This window comes from Cyberlindnera jadinii, assembly GCF_001661405.1.
Source record: "Cyberlindnera jadinii NRRL Y-1542 unplaced genomic scaffold CYBJAscaffold_5, whole genome shotgun sequence".
NCBI classification, from domain to species: Eukaryota; Fungi; Ascomycota; class Saccharomycetes; order Phaffomycetales; family Wickerhamomycetaceae; genus Williopsis; species Williopsis jadinii.
In genome coordinates, this window is record NW_017963656.1 from 638259 (window position 1) to 656714 (window position 18456).

The following is an 18456-nucleotide window of genomic DNA, read 5'->3' on the forward strand; positions in this document are numbered from 1 at the left end:
TATCGCTTACTAAGATGGCCATATGGACTCCCCAGCTCTGGTGATAACGCGATAATTGTTTTCCAGCTAGGCTAAATGTCGGTCCGCTTATATCCCCACAATGGTGATGATGATAAGAAGCCACACCTATGCGTTTCCACACCAATGTGTGTCGGCTTTCAACCTCTTCGAGTAGAGGCAGCCGATAGCATGGTTTGATACGCATGGATGAAGTGAAATGATTGGGATCAGGTGAGTAGTAGCAGTAGCTTATATAGGACAGTGTATAGGGAAGACGGCTTAGTTCACTGGTGACGTCTTCTTGGAGAATGTAATTGGGTTAACTCGAGTGTTTGAAGAGTACCCGCTCTCAAAACTGTTATAAACCTGATTATCAGGCTGTGATTCTGATAACAACGCTGTGTTCTCATTACATTCAGAATGTGTTGAGTTGGGCCTGGAGCCATGGCTCTCAGTGTCTGCGGACTTCTTCGATTTGCTGAAGAGGACAAGCATTAGACATCCCAACAGCGAAACCATGAGAACTGATCCGAGAATGATACCCAGTCCAACCGCAAGCCCTGGTAAAGAGATGTGTAAATGGTCGTTATTGTCTATCCACTTCAATGAGATTGGTCTGTCGATGGAATAGACACATGTACTTTTCAATGTCGAAGTACAGCCTCTGTTCAGGATTCTTACACCGTTATCTGCACCGTTATCGACTTGTAGGAAAGAATGGATGCCACTGAGCTGTTTACACGTTAGGTTGGCCCTCTTGTTGAGAGTGACGATTGGGCCGTCACAGTTGTAGAGGTTCTCAATGGATTGTGGGGATATAATATGAAGTTGCAGGAATTCCTCCAGGGTTGTGTTTGAGTCCAGCCCACTCAGATCAGAGAGAGAGGATGTTGATGGTAGCAAGATCGAGTAATCATCGTGATACAGTGCCGTCTCCAAGTCTGGGAACTGGGAAATGAACTGTAGGAAGAGGTCTGCGTCTGACGATTTCAGTATATCTCCCAGTGAGATGTCAAGTTCCTCTGGAATGATTAGTTGGTTCAAAGGATGGATAACACCTTGGTTGAAGATGATATCCTTCTCACCTCTCAACACCAGGTTATCGTCATTGTATTTCAACTTCAAAAGCTGGCCGTCGCTGTCTTCTCCATCGTATTTGATATCCACAGGCAAACCATTCAAATTGGTGAGCTCAACCTCATCATCTGTGAAATCAGTATAGAGCAACCCATTTAGCATATGGTTCCTCATCAGAAACTCCAGAGCAGTCATGTTCTTCTTCAGAAAGTTCAGGGTGAGGGTATAATCTTCCCAGGAGTTGAAACAAGGTAGGAACAACGTATAACCAAGGTGGTTATTGGCCAACTTTTGTAGTCCCAAGCTCTCTAGGAATGATAACGATTTAGAGCAGTGTAATATCGAATTAACCGATGAGACGATGTCGTTTGGAGTTCTCAGGTCTTCATCTGTTAAAAAGATTGTTGTATTTCCAACAGTATAGGGGCCCTTCTCAATAAGCACATTCCCGTTCAGCATCACCGCATTCTCACCAACCTTCTTAGCTTTGATCCTCTGACAAGAGGATCCCAGCTTCTTTGTATTGCAAAATCTTGTATTGTACAATGTCTTTGTAATATCCTGGATTGAGGGTATCCTTTCCGTGACGAAATGGTAGAGATTTGAAGATTTTGAAGCTATCGACACCTGGTTCGAGTCAACAGGGTAGAATATCGTCTGCTCCAATGAGTTATCCGTTATCAGCTCGTCAAGGTCTTGCAATATCAATTCTTCGACAAAGCTGATAGCTTCTAAGCCGACAAGTGTCTTCATAGCGTTCCATTCAACGTCCTGAACGACAGCTTTTGAATCAAACACATGGACCAGTGCATCCTGTGCCAATATATTGGACTGAATGGAGGCGACTGTGTTGTTTATGATGAATTTCGAGCCATCATTCGAGGAACTGATCGACAGAGGGTACCCGTTGTGATCCAAAACCGTAGTATTCAGTCCATCACCTCCATATATACCCTCTATAAGCAACGAGCCCATGATTCGCCTGTTATCCTCCACTCCATACGATGATAACAGATAGTTTAACTGGTGCTCCTCCAAGTTGAACGTACTATCAATGGGTACCAGCACAGTCTTGCCTGATAAGTTGAAGGCAGTCGAGGCAAGGGAGTTGAAGATATAGCTGTTGGGTAGGTTTGAGACAACGTCGTCGATACAGTGTGCCAGGGGCAAGGCTTTGTCTATTCCTTGCACGTAAGCATCCTGATCGTCAGCGTGGAGATCCAGCTCCACAACGTCAATGCCATTGATGTAATGGTTCTCGTCATCCACTGTTTGGAACTTGATAGGCATCACTGGCGAACCAGCCAACGGCATGGTTTCAAGGATGTGCACCCCCTTCAGTCGTGAAAATGACCTGGTATTGTTGACGATGTACCTCTGGAACTGCTCCTTGGTGAGTATTGGCAAGTTCATTGTTTCTAAGCTATCATCGTCACCACCACCACCATCACCGCTCTTCACCGCGGATCTGGCAAAGGCAGAGTTTGTTGGCGCCACCAATGTGAAGTTATTCAGTTGATTGAGATAAGGAACCAGCATGCTCCGTTGCAACTGTCTCAGGAAGTACGAGAACTCCACGCTATTCGACAGAATATCTATCACCGTCACAGGGTCCTCGGAGAGCGTGTCTTCCACATTCATGTTGGTCCGGCTCGATGGCAGTGCTGCACTTGTTGAGATACAAAGCACGCACCATAGTATAGCGAAGTAAGCCACACATATCATTGTTCTTCGGTAGAGATCAGCCTGGTGAGAGAAGGAGAGAAGGCCGCTGAGATGGAGCAATAGACGATGAAGGGGGATTAAGATGTTGATGCTTCTCGGCAAGTGACATATTGGGTGTGCGGGTGTTTAGGTGTTTGGATGTATAAATGTTTGGGTGTTTAGGTGTTCGGGTGTGTGGGTGTTCGGGTTTATCACGAAAAAATAGAGCTTCCTTTCCAAAATGGGCTCCCACCACGGCGACGACGAAGCAAAGGCGGAGGAGAAACAGAGACGAGGGCCCGTGGTTGTATTTTACAGATATGAGCGACGAGGCATCAGCACAGCAATTAACGGAGGTAGCACCAGCTGCACCAGCTCCGCTGGAAATACCAGGGGAGAACCCTCAAGAGCAGCAACAACAGCCTGTGGAGCAACAGGCTGTGGAGCAGCAACAACAGCAGCAACCCGTGGAAAGCTTGCTGGATGCCGACTCCATCAAACTACGAGAGCTTCAACAGCAACTAGCTCAACAGGAACAGGATGTGTCAGAACAAGCGTCTGATGTTGATGCGCGGTCCATCTACGTGGGAAATGTGGACTACGAGTCGAGTCCCGAAGAGCTGCAAAGGCATTTCCAATCGGTTGGTGTGATCAACAGAGTGACTATCCTCTTGAACAAATTCACAGGCCAACCAAAGGGATTCGCCTATATCGAATTTGCCGAGCCTGCTGCCGTCACGGAATCGTTGTTACTCAACGATTCTGTCTTTAGAGGGAGAAACTTGAAAGTGGCACCAAAGAGAACAAACGTTCCAGGTTATGGTCGTGGTAGAGGACGTGGTAGAGGACGTGGACGTGGTGGATTTAGAGCTCGTGGACGCGGTAGATTTAACCCTTACTAAGCAAAAAGAAAACTACCTGTACATTATGTGTATAATGATTCCAGCTGTTGTGTGTAATTTGTGTATTAAACAATGTTACCCGTTGTTGAGACTTTCTAGGATGTCGCAAGACAATAACTATGTACTATTTCAATACAATATTGCTGCTGTAGTACCAACAACTGAGAATATGGCACTGAACACTATGATTATCCAGCATTCAACTCTTTCCCTGTTGGTGATGGTGTCTTTACAGATGGTCATGTAAAAGATGGCAGGAAGGATCAAACATAAGAGGAAACATAAACCAGCCCCCATAAATGCTATAATCTTATCAAATGCAGGGAACATTATGGCAATGATGACGAATAAGGCGTTGACAAAGATGCGAACAGAGATCTTGAGCGTTAATCTCCACCCATAAGCCAACCCTTTGAACTCAGAGATGTCTTGTAATCTCAAGGCCATATCAAAAATAGAGATGATTGGACGAGCATTCAATGGTGTCTTAGAGAATGGAACGGTGGCCATCAACGCACAGATTAGCCAATATGTAAATTGTGGATAACCCTTTGTCAACAAAACACTCTTTGTGATTTCATCCTTAACAGCATCACCAAACATTAGGAATCCAATGATTGCCATTGACATATCCGTCAGAAACGTGATAGAGTATGTCACCTTCAAACAATCTTTAAACTTATGAGGATGTCTCATATCAACTTTCAAATTTGGAAAGATTGCATGGCCACCAAATGGAGCCATCAGAATTCCAATAGCAATAAGAGCATCAGGGATGGAGTTTGGAAACATGTTTGTAGTGGCGAACTCGATGAGCGAACCCGGTGATGTTGATTTAGTGAAACCACAGAGGAAAATCACAATTACAACACCAATGGTTGAAGTGATACCTGCCAAACTCACAAGACTGAGGATGTTTAGAGGTAAGAAGGAAGGTGGGGTTAACACCAAGAAGGCGATGACTTTGAAATGAATGATCGAGATCGAGGGGAACAATGCGTTAAGTGAGTCCGCAAACAGCACAATAAGTGAAACACCGCTTGCCATAAGGTCAAGAGAGAATAGAAGCGAAATTAGAGCTCTACCCTTTGGACCAAAGGTCACGTATGCCAAATCCGAATAAGTCATAAGAGTTGGATCTGTATCCATACAACGGGACAGGAGTTCAGCAGAGTTGAAAGTCAAGTAAGCACAAAGAGCCAAGGCTGGTATACCGAGTAACCAACCAGAGTGGGATAATCCCAATGGCAATGCTAAGAGCCCAATACCGATGAGCACGTTAACGGAGTTGAAAATCGTCTGCGGAGCAGTGGATTGACCTGCGATCACGGTCACCACTTTCCCCTTGGCTTCCACTTTCTTCAGGACAAGAGGCGTAGCCTCTTGGAAGCCGGTGAAGGAGCTTGCGTCACCTCCAATCAAGTTCCCCGTGGCACCGTATGAGTACACAGAAGGGGATCTATAGCTCTGGACGAATGAACTGTCATCAATAGCGTCGTAGTCACCCTGCTCGTCAATGGCTATGCTATCGTTGCTTGGCTTCGGTCTCAAGGGCTCAAACTCGTTTCGCTGGACCACAGTGGAGAGCCTCTGGCCGTGGTACGACGGCGCCAGCGTATCTCTATCAAAGAGCTCATCGTTATCCCTAAAGTACGATCTCGAGTGCTGCGACAGAGGCTCGATCGTCCTGAACGACTGGGCTCTCGAGAACGAGGATGCAAATCGCCCAAGCGAGTTCACACCTTTGAAAGAGCCGAGAGGGTTGTGAAGCAGAGAGTCACGACGCAGACGAACAGAATGGGGTGTTCTTTCCACTGGAATTGCGATGAAGTTGGGGTGCAAGGAATCGTGCGATTCCCTGTAGTTGATATTCTGAGCTCTTGAAGCAGAAGAGCCCGGTCCAGGCGATCCTGGCACCCTTGGCGAGCCGTCAACTGGAGACACCATTGGTTTTGTTTATATCCGTTGCTGCTTTGCTTTATTCCCCAGGACAGATCTGGTGATAAGCGGTCGTCACTTGCGAGAGAAGACGGCGGAGAGAGACAAAAGCACACACAAATAGCTCGCTTTCCTCAAGAAAGGCGTCTTTTCCACTCTTTAGATGGGCTTTTCCCCGGTGTTTTCGTCGTGAAGAGTGGAATAGCAAGCTGTTGAAGAAGAGATCAACAGACGAGATTGTAAAATGTAAACAAATCGAAAGGGGTCGGAAGATCTCAAACTGTAAATGCAGCCACCCGGACACCACAACACCCGGACACCGCATGAAGTTTTTCCGATGGGATTTTTCCGAAAGAAGTTTTTGATTACGTAAGAATTGGTTAAGGGGCAGCACACCGAGGGCATAAATTTTCACTCGGCTCGCTTTCGAAGCTCTTTTGGAAATGCTCATCTCATCGCTTAATTTTTTTTTGATATTCACCTCTTCATCTCTCTGCTGATTGGTTAGATTGGTTTCATTTGTACCGGGATGTCGTTGATTGAAAAGCTCACGAGCGATCCTACGCAGCTGCTTGACTCGTCGGTGGAGTCGTCTGAGTTTCTGGCGCTGGTGAAGGGCATTATTGACCCGATTACAAAGGGCCACTCCGTTCTTGATGAGATTTATATTGACGGACTGGATGCTTCACAGGTGTGGCAACAGGCCAAGATCATACTGGATAATGTTACTGAAGAGCTGCTCTTTGATAAGCTTCCAAGCCTGAAGGGTGCTGCTGGTGTGAAAGGCGGAAGCGAGGATGAAGGTGACAGCGACGATGGCAGCGACGATGGCAGTGAAGATGGCAGTGGAAGCGAGGAAGTCGGGGAAGAAAGCGACGATGAGGCCCAGCACGCTGAATTCGATGGTGAAGATGACTATGAAGAGGAGCCAATCTCAGAGGGCGAAGAGAACTCCCCAGAGGCTTCGACAGCGAAAGGTGAACCCGTGGAGGACAAGAAAGATGTTTTTGGCCTGAACGATGGGTTTTTCTCCATCGACGACTTCAACAAGCAGATTCTGGACCAGGAAAGGGAACAGGGTGGTGATCTCAATGACGAGGATGATGTTGACTACTTCGGTGATATCCCAGACTCGGATGATGACGAAGTGGCATACTATGACGATTTCTTTGCAAAGCCAAAGGAACTGAAATCAGATTATAAGAAGGCTGGCAGTAAGAAGAACAAGAAAGCAAAAAAAACCGAGGAGGAACCTGAGCTCAACGAGGATGACTTTGAAGATGGTATGAAATCAGCAATGTTGGATCTATTCGACGACGAAGATGTTGTACAAGAGGAGGAGCACCAGGAGGAGAAGAATCTGTCGAGTTTTGAACGTCAGCAGCTAGCTATCCAGCAGGAAATTGCCAAATTGGAAAACGAAGCCATCGCAGAGAAGAAATGGGCCATGAAGGGTGAAACTAAAGCCAAGGACCGTCCTACTGATTCTCTGCTGGATGAGGATTTGGAATTCGAAAGAACTGCCAAACCTGTTCCAGTGATAACTAAAGACGTCACCGAGTCCTTGGAAGAGATGATCAGAAGAAGAATCAAAGAGGGCAACTTTGATGACTTACCAAGGCGTATCATTTCCGATGTTACAAACTTCAAGCCTTCGTCGTCGTTCCAGCTGAGTGAGGAGAAGTCCTCCAAGTCGCTCGCTGAGCTATACGAGAATGAATACAAGCAGGAACAGGATGGTGAAATCAGTGAAGAACTACAAAGAGCTCATGACGAAGTGAAAGACCTGTTTGCTTCCATTTCCTATAAACTGGATGCTCTAAGTTCTGCTCATTTCATTCCTAAACCAGCACAGAAATCTATCGACATCAAGGTCAATGCACCAACCATATCGATGGAAGATGCTCAACCTCTCACGCAGTCCACAGGCTCAACACTAGCCCCACAGGAGATTTACAATGCCACACGTAGTGGTGACGGTAACGAAATCCAATTGAAATCAGGTACAGTGTTCAGCAGAGATGAATTGACTCGTGAGGACAAGCAGAGAATGAGACGTGCTAACAAGCGTAAGCGTTCCAAGGAGTTCAAAGAAAGAGAGCAGAATCCTGTTAAGAAGTCAAAGAAACAACAGGTTATCGAGACTCTATCGAAGGCTAAGAACGTTACAGTTATCGACTCAAAGGGCCAAAGACGTGATGTTGAGGGTAACGTTAAGAAGGATAAAGTCCAACAGGGCACATCTTCCTTGAAGTTATGATATATATATAAACGTACAAAATCCATGTTGTCGATAAATAAAGTCATTGTTAACAAATGTATAAAGTCGTATTGTGTATATACGTGTATATATATAAAAAAAGATGAAAAAAATAGAGTGAGATATAATCATGCTTCATTTGGAACCTCTGTTGGAGCAAATGGATCTCTCTCTGTGACTTGCAACAACAAATCATCCTTAGGGAAGATGGTAGCAAACACCTTAATCTCCTCTGAAAGATCTGTAACCTTGTGATGCAAATCGTTATGCAAAACCATCTTACCCAATAATCCTGCAAAGGTGGTGTACACATATGTTTGACCCAAGCAGACATGAGGACCGACACCAAACACAAGCCAGTTCTTTGAAGCTTCCCAAGCAGGGGAGCCTTCCTCCCAACGCTCTGGGATGAAGTCATCAGGATTCTCGTAAACTTCTGGGTCGTGTAATGCAGGGTATAATGTTGGAATCAACATAGCACCCTTTGGTGCTGTATAGTCCTGTGTCACGGCAAACTTTTGCTTAACAACGTATGGAACCATCAACACTGGAGGTCTGTAACGGAGTGCCTCTTTGACAACCTGTGATGTGTATGTCATCTTGTCGATCAAGTCCATAGTCAATGGGACATTTGGATCATTATTACGGATTTGGAGCTGTTCTTCTCTGATCTTCTTCTGGATATCTGGACGGTCGGCAACGATCTGGAATAACCAACAAGCCAACGATGACGATGCATCTTGGGAGGCAAAGAGGAAAGTGAAGATCGCCTCAGAGATTTCCTTGTTCGAAAACATACGCACTCTCAATTTAGAATCTGGGTTCTTCTCCTTCGCAGCCTGGGCATCGTACATCAACTTGATCCAATTATCCATAACACAAGTAGGCTCACCACCTGAGGAGATGTGCTTCTTCGCCTCACCGGCACAGTCAGCAAAGATCTTCATGGCCATATCAGCAGTTCTCTTACCATACCAAGTCTTGGTGAACGGCAAGATGATTGGGAAGTTGACCAGCTCCATAGCAGCAGTGACCAGGTAGTAGTCGTCAGCAACCTTTTTAATCTGTGCTTCCGTGATGTAATCACCACAGAATGCCTTCAGAGACAGTCCACACATCATCTCTCTGAACTCGTGGAAGAAAATCACAGGCTCCTCCTTAGAGATCTCTCTGAATCTGTCAATGTACTTGTCCATCATGACCTCCAGTCCTGGAATGTACTGGGAAAGCGCCTGTTTGGTGAACAGACCGTTCAACCCCCTTCTATAGTCGACGTGGGCCTGGCCATCCAGAAAGACCCAGTTAGAAGGTCTCAGGATCTTCACCGCAACGTCAACAACACACGGCTTCACATACTTAGGGCTCTGGAAGATCTTACGAGCCAGGTCCCTGTCGGAAGCAATCACAACAAACTTGTGGAAGACAGACACACAGGACAGCGCACCGGAGGCCCACTTGGCCTGGTACTCCTCAAACTTCGGGTCCAGCGACTCCATAAACGGCCCAATGATTGGCCACATCTTCCACGCAGGCCCAGCAATCGAGCCCTTCTTCAACTGGTACGACACCTGGTCCCACACAAGCACCAGCGCAATCAACGTCACGATGATCTTGGTCCATGTTATCGGTCCGACCAGAGCTGATAACCGGTCCACAATCGGCTCAGCAGTGGACTGGACCCTCTGCAACATCGGCGAGTCGAAGGTGGTGTTTAGCGACAGAAACTGAGCTCCAGCAGACATCTTCTTCTTGTTCTGGGAGGCGTTCTTAGCGAGTTTTGGTTGAGCTGAAGGGAGTAAAAGGGAGAGAGTTGGAGTGAAGAAACGAGAAAAATTTAAGCGATGTGGGAGCAAATGGTTCGTTTTGCTCGTTTAGCGAAGCGAGAGGAAAAACCACAAAAGCGTGAAAAATAAACAAAGGGGGAAACTTCCCGATTAGGAAAGATTCCGTTTTGGGAAAGAAGACATTACGTAATACATTGTTTCGATAACATCTGATGATACTAACGTGCTGTGCGGTTGGAGGTCAGTACCACTTGGTTCCGTTTATGTGGAAGTGTGGTGCTTCCGACGACTCCTTGTCCGTCGAGCCTGGACACACGGTGCAGCTTGTCTTTGGAGGGAGGCTGTGGTTCGTTGTTGTGGTGGCGCAGGCACTTTGATTGTCCAATTGACCACTCAATTCCCTTAGCTGTTCCTTCAATTCAGTCTTGCGTCTCAAGTTGTCCTCGCGTATCTGGAGCTTGCGTTGAATGCGTAGTACTTCTTGCTGGAGCTGCTCAACCTCGTCGGTTTCCCGGATGATCCAGTCGTCCTCGGAGATTCTACCGTTGGGCTCTGGGGCAGGTGCTTCTGAGCTGTCCTCGCGGGGGTTGAGCAGGATGTCCCTTAGTGAGTCGATCTCGTGTTTGATGTACTGGAACCTTTCGGTATCCTTCTCCGATATCTGGATGATTTGCGACTGTAGGGCTTTGATGCGTTCTTCCACTTCACTGGCCGGTTCTTGCACTTTGGTGACTGGTTCTTGCACTGTGACTGGTTCTTGCACTTTGACTGGTTCTTGCACTTTGACTGGTTCTTGCATTTTGACTGGTTCTTGCACTTTGACTGGTTCTTCCACCTTGCTAGCTAGCTCTTCCACTTCACTGGCTGTTGCTCCAGCCGTATTGGCCGGTTCTTGAGCTTTGCTGGTATCCTGGGGGAAGATGCTCGCAGGAACACTCGCAATGGGGCTCTCGACAGTGGCTTTCAGCTCCAGTTCAGACTCCAGCTGCTCGTTCTTAACACGCAGCGCCAATATCTCATCCTCCTTAGCAGAATGCAACCTCTCCAACCGCTCCAACTCCCCCGTAAGCCGTTCATTCGACTGTCTATACTTGATCAATTTGTCCTTTAGCCCCTTGGCAAAAGTCTGAGTCACATCTCGCTCCTGCTTCAACTTGGAAACTTGTCTCTGCAAGGACTCGTTCTCCCTAATGATCTTTTCAATCATGTTCGAGCTGATCTTCACACCGTCGTCAACAGGCACCCTCTGAGGCACAACTTTGAACAAACGATCCGTCGTTTGTTCATCCACCAGCGCCATCCGGCCCTTTGCAGGCTTGAACCCGCTGTACTTGTCGAAGAACCTCTTCTGTAAGTTGTTCAACGAGTCATCCCTCATGGGCTTCAAAGGCGATCCTCTCGTCCTTTCAGAGCGCACTCCGGTGTCTATCGAATTGTCTAGAAAGGCAAACTCCTTGTTGATCTTAGCAGGCGAAGGTGTATAGTCCATTACAGCAGTGTGTTCTTTGGGCCAGTGGGAGCCAGTCGACGTTCGTATGATCGAATCAACTTCTTCGTCTGACTTTGTTGTTTGTTTACGATTTTGTGTTTTAGCCTTCGCGGAGTTTCACTTTTTGTGAAACCAGGGCAACGGACACAAAAAAGAAACACCCGGACCCATCGCTTACGTAAGATCCGGTTCGGGCAAAAAGCCACAGATTTTTTTTCTCCTGTGCGTGTGCTACTAAAATTTTTTTTCCCTTATTTAATCCCCCTTTCTCTCTCATCCATCTCCTCTTTTGTTGTTGATTATAGGCAATTGGATCCGTATAGAACAGATAGACGACGGATTTGAAGCGCGTGCCGAATGAACCAGTGAACACATACGAAGAGCCTGTAGTAAAATGATGTCGATAGACCGCCAGAAGGACCATTTCAAGCGATCACGCGAGGAGGATGAGGGCGATGAGGTAGTGATGTCTCACGCTGCGAAGAAGATGAGGTATGACCAGGGGGGTGAGCACGGGGTGGTGGACACGTTGGTGGAGGAGGATGAGGAGGATGGCGACGAGTTCCACCTGAATATGTACAAATCGTATATCAAATCTGCGCTGGAGTCACTGGACTCAGCTGCCAATGGCGCTGCTACGACGAGTGCGAGTACGAGTGCTGTCCAGCTGGACACTCTAGCCAGCCAGATATCTCTGCCGAGATCCCACCCAGAGGCCATCAAACCGAAGAACTTGAGTGTTATACTGATAATCTTGACAAATAACATTTCTAAGCTGGATTCCAAGGGCGCAAATGCCATATTGTTAGCCATCATAAACTATCACAAGTGGTACACTTTGGACTCGGCTGTGATCGGTGTGTTCAAGAGATTCATAATGACACTGTGCTCGTATCTGCCGAAGTGGTGGAGTGAGATCTCTTCAATCCTGATAGGGCAGTTCACCCTTGCAGTGTCGAAGACTGAATATCACCATGAAATGTTGAGATACTTCATAAAGACGATACCAACGTCGATTCCCTCAATAACCAAGCAGCTCGTTAAGGGCTTCCCAAATAAGCATAACAGTAAAAATGACATTGTTAACTATGTCTCTAATCTATTGCTCCTGAATGACTACTGTCCAGAGCTGAGATTCAACATCTGGTCGTTGATCGTGGAAAGATGCATACAGATCGATGTTGAGCTGCAAAATGAGCTGGACGATCTAGACGACGATTCTGAGTTTGAGGATGACTTGGATGACGATGAAGGCGAAGAATCGTGTGACGACGATCACGATGACGACGATGTCGACGATGCCGACGATGTTGTCTTAGATAAGGAGAGCGATGCCACGGTTAAAGACGCTAAAAGAGTCCATTTCGAAGACCCTGATGAATCAGATAGCGACGAAGATGAAATGATAGAAGAAGAAGAGACCAATGAACATGAAATTCAAGTAGCTAATATCACTGACCTTTCAGATAAACTGGATTCAATCCTGTCTTTGACATTTAGCAACTTGCAAGGGGTCCGGATGGATTCTGACGACGAAGATGAAGAAGAACAGGCCATCTCCATCTACAACACGCTAACGTCGCTGTTCAAGACCCACATTTTGCCAACATACTATACCAAATCCACACAGTTTATACTGTTTTACTATACTCAACAGTCGCCAGAGCTGATGGACTCCTTTCTTGTGACCTTGATAGACCTCTGCTTTGCTTCCGATGACAGCATCGAGAAGAGAATCAAATCTTTACAGTACTTGAGTTCTTATATATCAAGGGCAAAGATGTTACAGAAATCTCAAATCTTGTTCGTGATAAGCTATCTGATGAGTTGGTTGAACAGGTATGTCGAGGAACGTGAAGTTGAAATCGACGTAACAGTGAACATGGATCGTTTCAAGCTGTTCTATTCCACGTTTCAAGTGCTACTATACGTCTTTTGCTTCAGACATTCGCTCTTCAAGAACGAGGACTGCTCATGGGAACTGTCACTGGACAAATTCTTTCAAAGAATGCTCATCACCAAGTTCAACCCTCTTAAATTTTGCAATGAAACTGTTGTGTCCATGTTTGCTAAGATTGCACAGGAGGAAAACGTTGCTTACTGCTTCTCTATCATCCAAAAGAATAAGAATGAAAGGTTACGTGGTATTTCTGGCCATGGAAACTCCAACGAAAGTAACCGTTCAGCTTCTGTTCAGCTGGCTCACCAACAGTTTGTTGACCTGGAAGGGTATTTCCCCTTCGATCCGTTGTTCCTGAAGACAGCAAGAGGCTATCTCAAAGAGCTATACATCGAGTGGAGCTCAATAGCAAAAGAATACGAAAGCGACACCGACGTTGACGACCTGGCTAACGAGGCAAAGGAAGTTATAAGAAGAAATTCAATGGCACTTGGAAGTGATGAAGACGAATGAGATGCTCTAGTTCTCTAGACACAAGAGACAATCGATTAATAAAGGATTCTATTGACTAAGAGCCTTCGTCTTGTTAAAACTACACGTTTGTAGTCTACTACTGCTCAAACGGAGTGAACAGAAATACACGTCGAACAAGCTCCATTTCCAGTGGAAGAGACTAAATTACTACTTACGCCCTTTCTTCTTTGATCTTTTCTTCTTCTTCGCCTTACTCTTGTTTGACTTTGTCGATGTTGTTTGTTTGTTCTGTGAAGGTTCAGGCGTTGATTCGTTTGAAGCTTCGACACTTGGCTCTGTAGGTGATTCCTTCGCTATTGGGTCTTCATTAATTGGGGTATCCACCTTATCTGTAGTGTCTGTTACCTCATCGCTGTCTCCGACAACGGCTGGTGAGGTAATGTTCTGCAATGAGCTAGAACCAGCGTCATAAGCATTATTCTCTTGGTCAAATGTGCTTGAATGCCTCTCATAGAGTCTTTCAGAGGACTCAGTAACTTCAATAGGGGTGGAGGCCCTCAGCTCCTCCTTTGGTTCATCGGTATAGCTCGGTGGTTTACTGATGATCTTTGTAGGTCTATTCTCAGGAATAGGTTCCACATGTGCTAACACATGCACTTGGTTTTGTTTCACTGGATGCTGTGCTTGTTCTTGCCCTTGCCCTTGTCCCTGTTCCAATTCTTGACCATCCTCCTCGTGTTGTTGTTGCTGTTCCACCAAAGCTGGTGGTCCAAAGAATGTTTCCTCTTCAGAAGGATAATTTGGAGGAAGCTCCTCGCCTCTATCCAAAACAGTATCATTGCCTAGCTCATTGCCGTATGCTGGAGGTATACCAATGGTCCCATATAGTGAACCAAACCCCCATTTCTTCACATTAGCCTCGATGAAGACATAACCCAATTGTCCCAGATTGACATCCAATTTAGAAGGACCTTGCGAGCCCACTATTGGATACATGTCAAACTTGACGTTATGAGCAGCCTCCACAACCTTCTTACCGTTACGGGTGAAGAATACTGTGCCTGAACGTGGTTTGAACCCACACCCGATCACGTCACCTTCAACAAAGGTATCCCAGATTTCTGGGGTATAGAAAGGTTGATTAACCCTCACCTTCCCCGTAGATTCGTAGGCCATCGAGTAACGGTTATACCCTGGTAATCTAAACAGTGGGTATGGCTTAGTGGCAACACCGATGCTCACTGTAGAATCCTCCGGCAGTTCAAACAGTTTCACTTCAAAGTACACCGTATCATTCTCAGTGAGTGGTAGCGGGTTGTTCAGTATAGCAGAGTTCGGCTCAGCGCTGGTGAAGCGAACATCAAGCTTATCTTCAACAATAACAGAGGGAACAGAACTGTGCTCCGAAGGCTGTTCAAAAGAGTACGACTGGATACCACGGTCCCGGATCAGTGCAGCCTCAGCCTCACTCAAGCTGGCACCCAGAGGATTGGCCTGTGGAGGGAAATGCTCCTGAAACTGCTTAGCAGCGAAGTACGCTTCCCTCTCATGCTCCTTCAGCTTTGGCAGATATTCAGCCTCATCGTTCAACCGTCCTTGCTCGTCGTCAAACTCACCAGGGATATTGAAGCTTGAACCAAGGAAGATGCCACCGTTGCTTGCAAAGAACGTGAAGTATATAGTCAACGTCAGCAGAACGAAGAACAAGACCCCCAGCCCTGTGGCGAGCCCAATGATAAGGGTCAGGTTGAAATCAGCATCAGCATCGTCGAACAGTCCACGCATCTCAGCAAAGTTGAACTGCTGAAGATTGAATTCCATAGTTGCTCGTTACTGGCTTGACGTGTTCTCTGCTGTCTTCCTCGTCTGAGTCTTAGCCGCCCTCTTCTTCGTCTTCTCGTCACAGACGTCTAAGAAAAAGTGTTGATGTTTTTGTTTTCGTTTTCGTTTGGTGCGAAAAAAAAGTTTTTGTTCTCTTTGCTGCGTGATTTTCATCTCTTTTTGGAAATTTCGTTTTTTTTGTTGCATTTCCTGTTTCGGCATGTAGCGAAACACAGCGACTTCCACTTCCAGCGTACTATGATCTGAGTGTAAGGATCTAATATGGAGAAAGAGTCTACGTCGAGCAACGAAGAGTTGATATTACGAGAACTGTCTATTAAAAATGGAGCGTAGTGAGGAGAAACCAGGTATTCAACATTCAGAGTTTCTCTTTTTGGCCTCCTCGACAACTTTCTCCCAGTCGGACCAGAAGAACACGGTGTAAACCTGTAGAAACGTCACCGATGTAAGGCCAATGACGATTCCCAGCCATAGGCCTTTGACCTCGAGTCCCAAATGAAATGTGAAGAGATAAGAGAGTGGTAAGCCAATCATGTAAAAGGAAAAGATATTTATGAACCCTCCTATTTTTTGCAGCCCTTCGCCTCTCATACATCCAGCTGAACATGCGTTTAAACAGTCAACAACCTCCATGAATCCGATAACAGGGATCGTCTTATAGACCTGTTCAATAACGTCTTCGTCTCCGGTGAATATGGGGACAATTTGTTCTCTAAACAGCAGTACGATACAAGAGTTGAAAAGACCAATGAAAAGACCGAGATTCATGGAGGACCTGGCACAGACTCTTGCGTTCACTGGTAAAGAAGCACCAACGTAATTTGCAACCCTCGTTGCTGTTGAGATCGATACCGCAAAGGGCACTTGGTATGCCAGGGCACAGATGGAACTAACAATACTCTGCGCAGCCAATTCTGCTGTTCCCAAATTTGAAGCCATGATTGTGATGATCTCGAATCCGAGGAATTCAGCTTCAACCATAATCACACCGGGCAATGCCAACTCAATCATCTTGCCCCAGTTTTCGAATGCCTGTTTAATGTGGAAATTTGAAGGCCAGCACTTCAAACACTTCTTATTGACTAGGGCGAATATCAGCAGCCCGAGTGGCATGATCCAATAGTTAATCATGACCGCAACCGGTGCACCTCTATAGCCAAACCCAAATTGCCAAACAAAGAGGTAATTCATCAATGCATTCAGGGGAGCACAGATCAACAACACATACGTACTTGCATGGAAGACACCTTGGCACTGCAAGAATCTCTTCCCACACTCAAAGAGAATGTAGCCTGGCATTCCAAGACAAACAATACACAGGTAGTTTGAAGCAATGTCGATGAGTTCCGATTCCGGGACGAAAAGTCTCAGCAGCGATGGAGCGAACCACACCCATACGATGCCCACCGGAATGAAACACGTAATGGCAAAGATTGCACAGCGAATGAACTGCAACCCAACGAGGTTGAATTTACCGGCACCATAAGCCTGAGAACAGAGAGTATCCAGGCACGTCGTGAGGCCTTGAATCGCAGCAAAGCCTGTGATATTAGCCGTCATCGAGCCCAGAGTTATACCGGCTAGTGGCTCCTTACCTATATGGCCCACAGAGAAGATCGACGCCAGCGAGAAGGAGTTCTGGAGCAGAAACGTGACAACCAACGGTAGCGAGCTCTGTGTCAAAGCCCTCATCTCGAACTGCGTCGACGTCTTCACTGCACCCTTCGCTGCAGCCTCCTCCCAGGTATCCTCAATCTGTTCGATCTCTCTCCATTCCTCACTGTCAACTTCATCTTCCACGTATGGCTCGTCCTCACTCAGCGTGTGCTGGACAACGGTGCTCCCTATAGCACTCTTCGGTAGTAGCTTATTATCTTCCAGCAGCTCTCGCTCCTCTTCAATGATCTGGGGACATGGCAGTCTCTGCGGCGCACTTGACGACAGCAGCGGACACTGCTCATCATCGTCGATGTAGTTCTTTTTCCTCATAAAGTCTGAGGGAATGTATAGCCCTCCTTTACTCCAGCTGCCATACACCAGAGACGCCCTACGGGCGTTGTTCGTATGCTTGAACTGATGCGAATGCGAATGCTCTTGAAATGACGACATGGCTTCTTCCCGTCCTCCTAAGTGTGCTCACTGCTTGTTCCGAGTGCACAGCAGCAATGGTTTGTATACACGGACGTCGAAACACAGTTGTAGAGGACAGGAATAAGAGTTTTATAGGATGGAATAAACAATATGAGTTTCAAGAAATTAACTCTAAAAAAAAATTCGAAGCCGTAGCAACAAGGGCACATACAGCAGAAAAAAGAAAAGAGAGTTCATCGCCGTGTGTCACCAACCAATGTCAACTAGCTTACGTTTCCCGAAGGGGAAGTACTTCCCAATGGGGCAATTGCGCGATGGGTTTTTCGCTCTACAACGTTCTGTGTGTGGCTAAGCAGGCGTACTGTGTGTCGCCAACCAGGCCTGATGTGCATACGTGGACAAACAGTGGGAAGTACAGTGGGATGAAACAGCTGGAATACAATGGATGAAGCAGTTGGACTGCAATGGGATAAAACAGCAGTTATAGCTAGCACTGTAGGTTTATGTAACGTGGCCGGCCGACAGGTGGCAGGTTGACAAGTGGTGGCCGGGGTTTACGCCGGGTGACATGTCAGAAGCCGAATAGGTAGCATTGGAGTTTCGGATTTGAATTTCGGATTTGAATGTCGGACTTATTGTTGAATTAATGGAATTGTAAACTACTGTAGCACTTAACAGTTGTCACACCTCTTTCATATTTTATTGGAACAGCTTGAATTGTGTACTGTCGAGATTCGGGTGTTTCCACAATGGCTTAAAAGGGACGCTTTGAACCACCGTATTTCCACCTTTCCTAAGTCTTATGGACCAACCTTTTATCTCGTATTTTTCATACCATTAGAATGATACTAATAAAAATAGCAAACCGGTCTTCGACTTTCTCCAAAGCTTACCAAACAATAGTCCATACTCGACTTAAGAGATATACAAGGTATGAGCATGTAATCATCAATACAGCATGAGACATAACAAGTCATAGTTTGTAAGGTATAATC

General features: G+C 46.3%; 10 protein-coding genes across 10 annotated transcripts in view; 3 read left to right on the forward strand and 7 right to left on the reverse strand.

Moving 5' to 3' along the window:
* The window catches only part of CYBJADRAFT_189883 (TauD/TfdA dioxygenase family protein), a gene marked incomplete at both ends in the record, with an annotated part of 1404 nt that extends 1382 nt beyond the window's left edge, over nucleotides 1-22 (reverse strand). Inside the window, one exon of the mRNA XM_020217361.1 lies at nucleotides 11-22. Coding sequence (XP_020071101.1) covers nucleotides 11-22 — 12 coding nt within the window. The remainder of the gene's footprint in view (nucleotides 1-10) is intronic.
* A 257-nt stretch (nucleotides 23-279) lies between these two features.
* CYBJADRAFT_126556 (uncharacterized protein) lies at nucleotides 280-2718 on the reverse strand (the record flags this gene model as incomplete). The annotated part of the gene is made up of 2 exons (XM_020212654.1): nucleotides 280-2466; nucleotides 2539-2718. 2 exons carry the CDS (start codon nucleotides 2716-2718, stop codon nucleotides 280-282), a joined length of 2367 nt encoding a protein of 788 aa, XP_020071102.1.
* A 350-nt stretch (nucleotides 2719-3068) lies between these two features.
* CYBJADRAFT_167448 (polyadenylate-binding protein) lies at nucleotides 3069-4078 on the forward strand. The gene has a single exon (XM_020214906.1). It carries the CDS (start codon nucleotides 3102-3104, stop codon nucleotides 3681-3683), a length of 582 nt encoding a protein of 193 aa, XP_020071103.1. The 5' UTR covers nucleotides 3069-3101; the 3' UTR covers nucleotides 3684-4078.
* On the reverse strand, nucleotides 3719-5818 carry AVT1 (Avt1p). Its single transcript, XM_020214907.1, has one exon. It carries the CDS (start codon nucleotides 5628-5630, stop codon nucleotides 3813-3815), a length of 1818 nt encoding a protein of 605 aa, XP_020071104.1. The 5' UTR covers nucleotides 5631-5818; the 3' UTR covers nucleotides 3719-3812.
* Nucleotides 5819-6150: 332 nt separating this feature from the next.
* Nucleotides 6151-7926, forward strand: MPP10 (rRNA-processing protein MPP10; the record flags this gene model as incomplete). Its single annotated transcript, XM_020213346.1, has 1 exon — nucleotides 6151-7926. One exon carries the CDS (start codon nucleotides 6151-6153, stop codon nucleotides 7879-7881), a length of 1731 nt encoding a protein of 576 aa, XP_020071105.1. The 3' UTR covers nucleotides 7882-7926.
* An 83-nt stretch (nucleotides 7927-8009) lies between these two features.
* On the reverse strand, nucleotides 8010-9572 carry ERG5 (C-22 sterol desaturase; the record flags this gene model as incomplete). Its single annotated transcript, XM_020216859.1, has 1 exon — nucleotides 8010-9572. The coding sequence occupies one exon, from the start codon at nucleotides 9570-9572 to the stop codon at nucleotides 8010-8012; it is 1563 nt and encodes a 520-aa protein (XP_020071106.1).
* A 334-nt stretch (nucleotides 9573-9906) lies between these two features.
* CYBJADRAFT_162240 (uncharacterized protein) lies at nucleotides 9907-11154 on the reverse strand (the record flags this gene model as incomplete). The annotated part of the gene is made up of 1 exon (XM_020213676.1): nucleotides 9907-11154. One exon carries the CDS (start codon nucleotides 11152-11154, stop codon nucleotides 9907-9909), a length of 1248 nt encoding a protein of 415 aa, XP_020071107.1.
* A 574-nt stretch (nucleotides 11155-11728) lies between these two features.
* On the forward strand, nucleotides 11729-13567 carry RRN3 (rDNA-binding RNA polymerase I transcriptional factor; the record flags this gene model as incomplete). The annotated part of the gene is made up of 2 exons (XM_020212644.1): nucleotides 11729-12445; nucleotides 12479-13567. 2 exons carry the CDS (start codon nucleotides 11729-11731, stop codon nucleotides 13565-13567), a joined length of 1806 nt encoding a protein of 601 aa, XP_020071108.1.
* A 429-nt stretch (nucleotides 13568-13996) lies between these two features.
* On the reverse strand, nucleotides 13997-15211 carry SSH4 (Ssh4p; the record flags this gene model as incomplete). The annotated part of the gene is made up of 2 exons (XM_020212049.1): nucleotides 13997-14089; nucleotides 14285-15211. Coding segments are annotated over 2 exons (1020 nt in total), but the record flags the coding sequence as incomplete, so codon positions are not given.
* A 491-nt stretch (nucleotides 15212-15702) lies between these two features.
* On the reverse strand, nucleotides 15703-17375 carry CYBJADRAFT_167452 (MATE family efflux transporter). The gene has a single exon (XM_020214908.1). It carries the CDS (start codon nucleotides 17357-17359, stop codon nucleotides 15722-15724), a length of 1638 nt encoding a protein of 545 aa, XP_020071110.1. The 5' UTR covers nucleotides 17360-17375; the 3' UTR covers nucleotides 15703-15721.
* Between the last annotated feature and the right edge of the window lie 1081 nt (nucleotides 17376-18456).

Bases quoted from the DNA above. Each gene is read 5' to 3' on its own strand.
- CYBJADRAFT_167448 (XM_020214906.1), top strand. From the start codon at position 3,102: ATGAGCGACGAGGCATCAGCACAGCAATTAACGGAGGTAGCACCAGCT.
- AVT1 (XM_020214907.1), bottom strand. From the start codon at position 5,630: ATGGTGTCTCCAGTTGACGGCTCGCCAAGGGTGCCAGGATCGCCTGGA.
- CYBJADRAFT_167452 (XM_020214908.1), bottom strand. From the start codon at position 17,359: ATGAGGAAAAAGAACTACATCGACGATGATGAGCAGTGTCCGCTGCTG.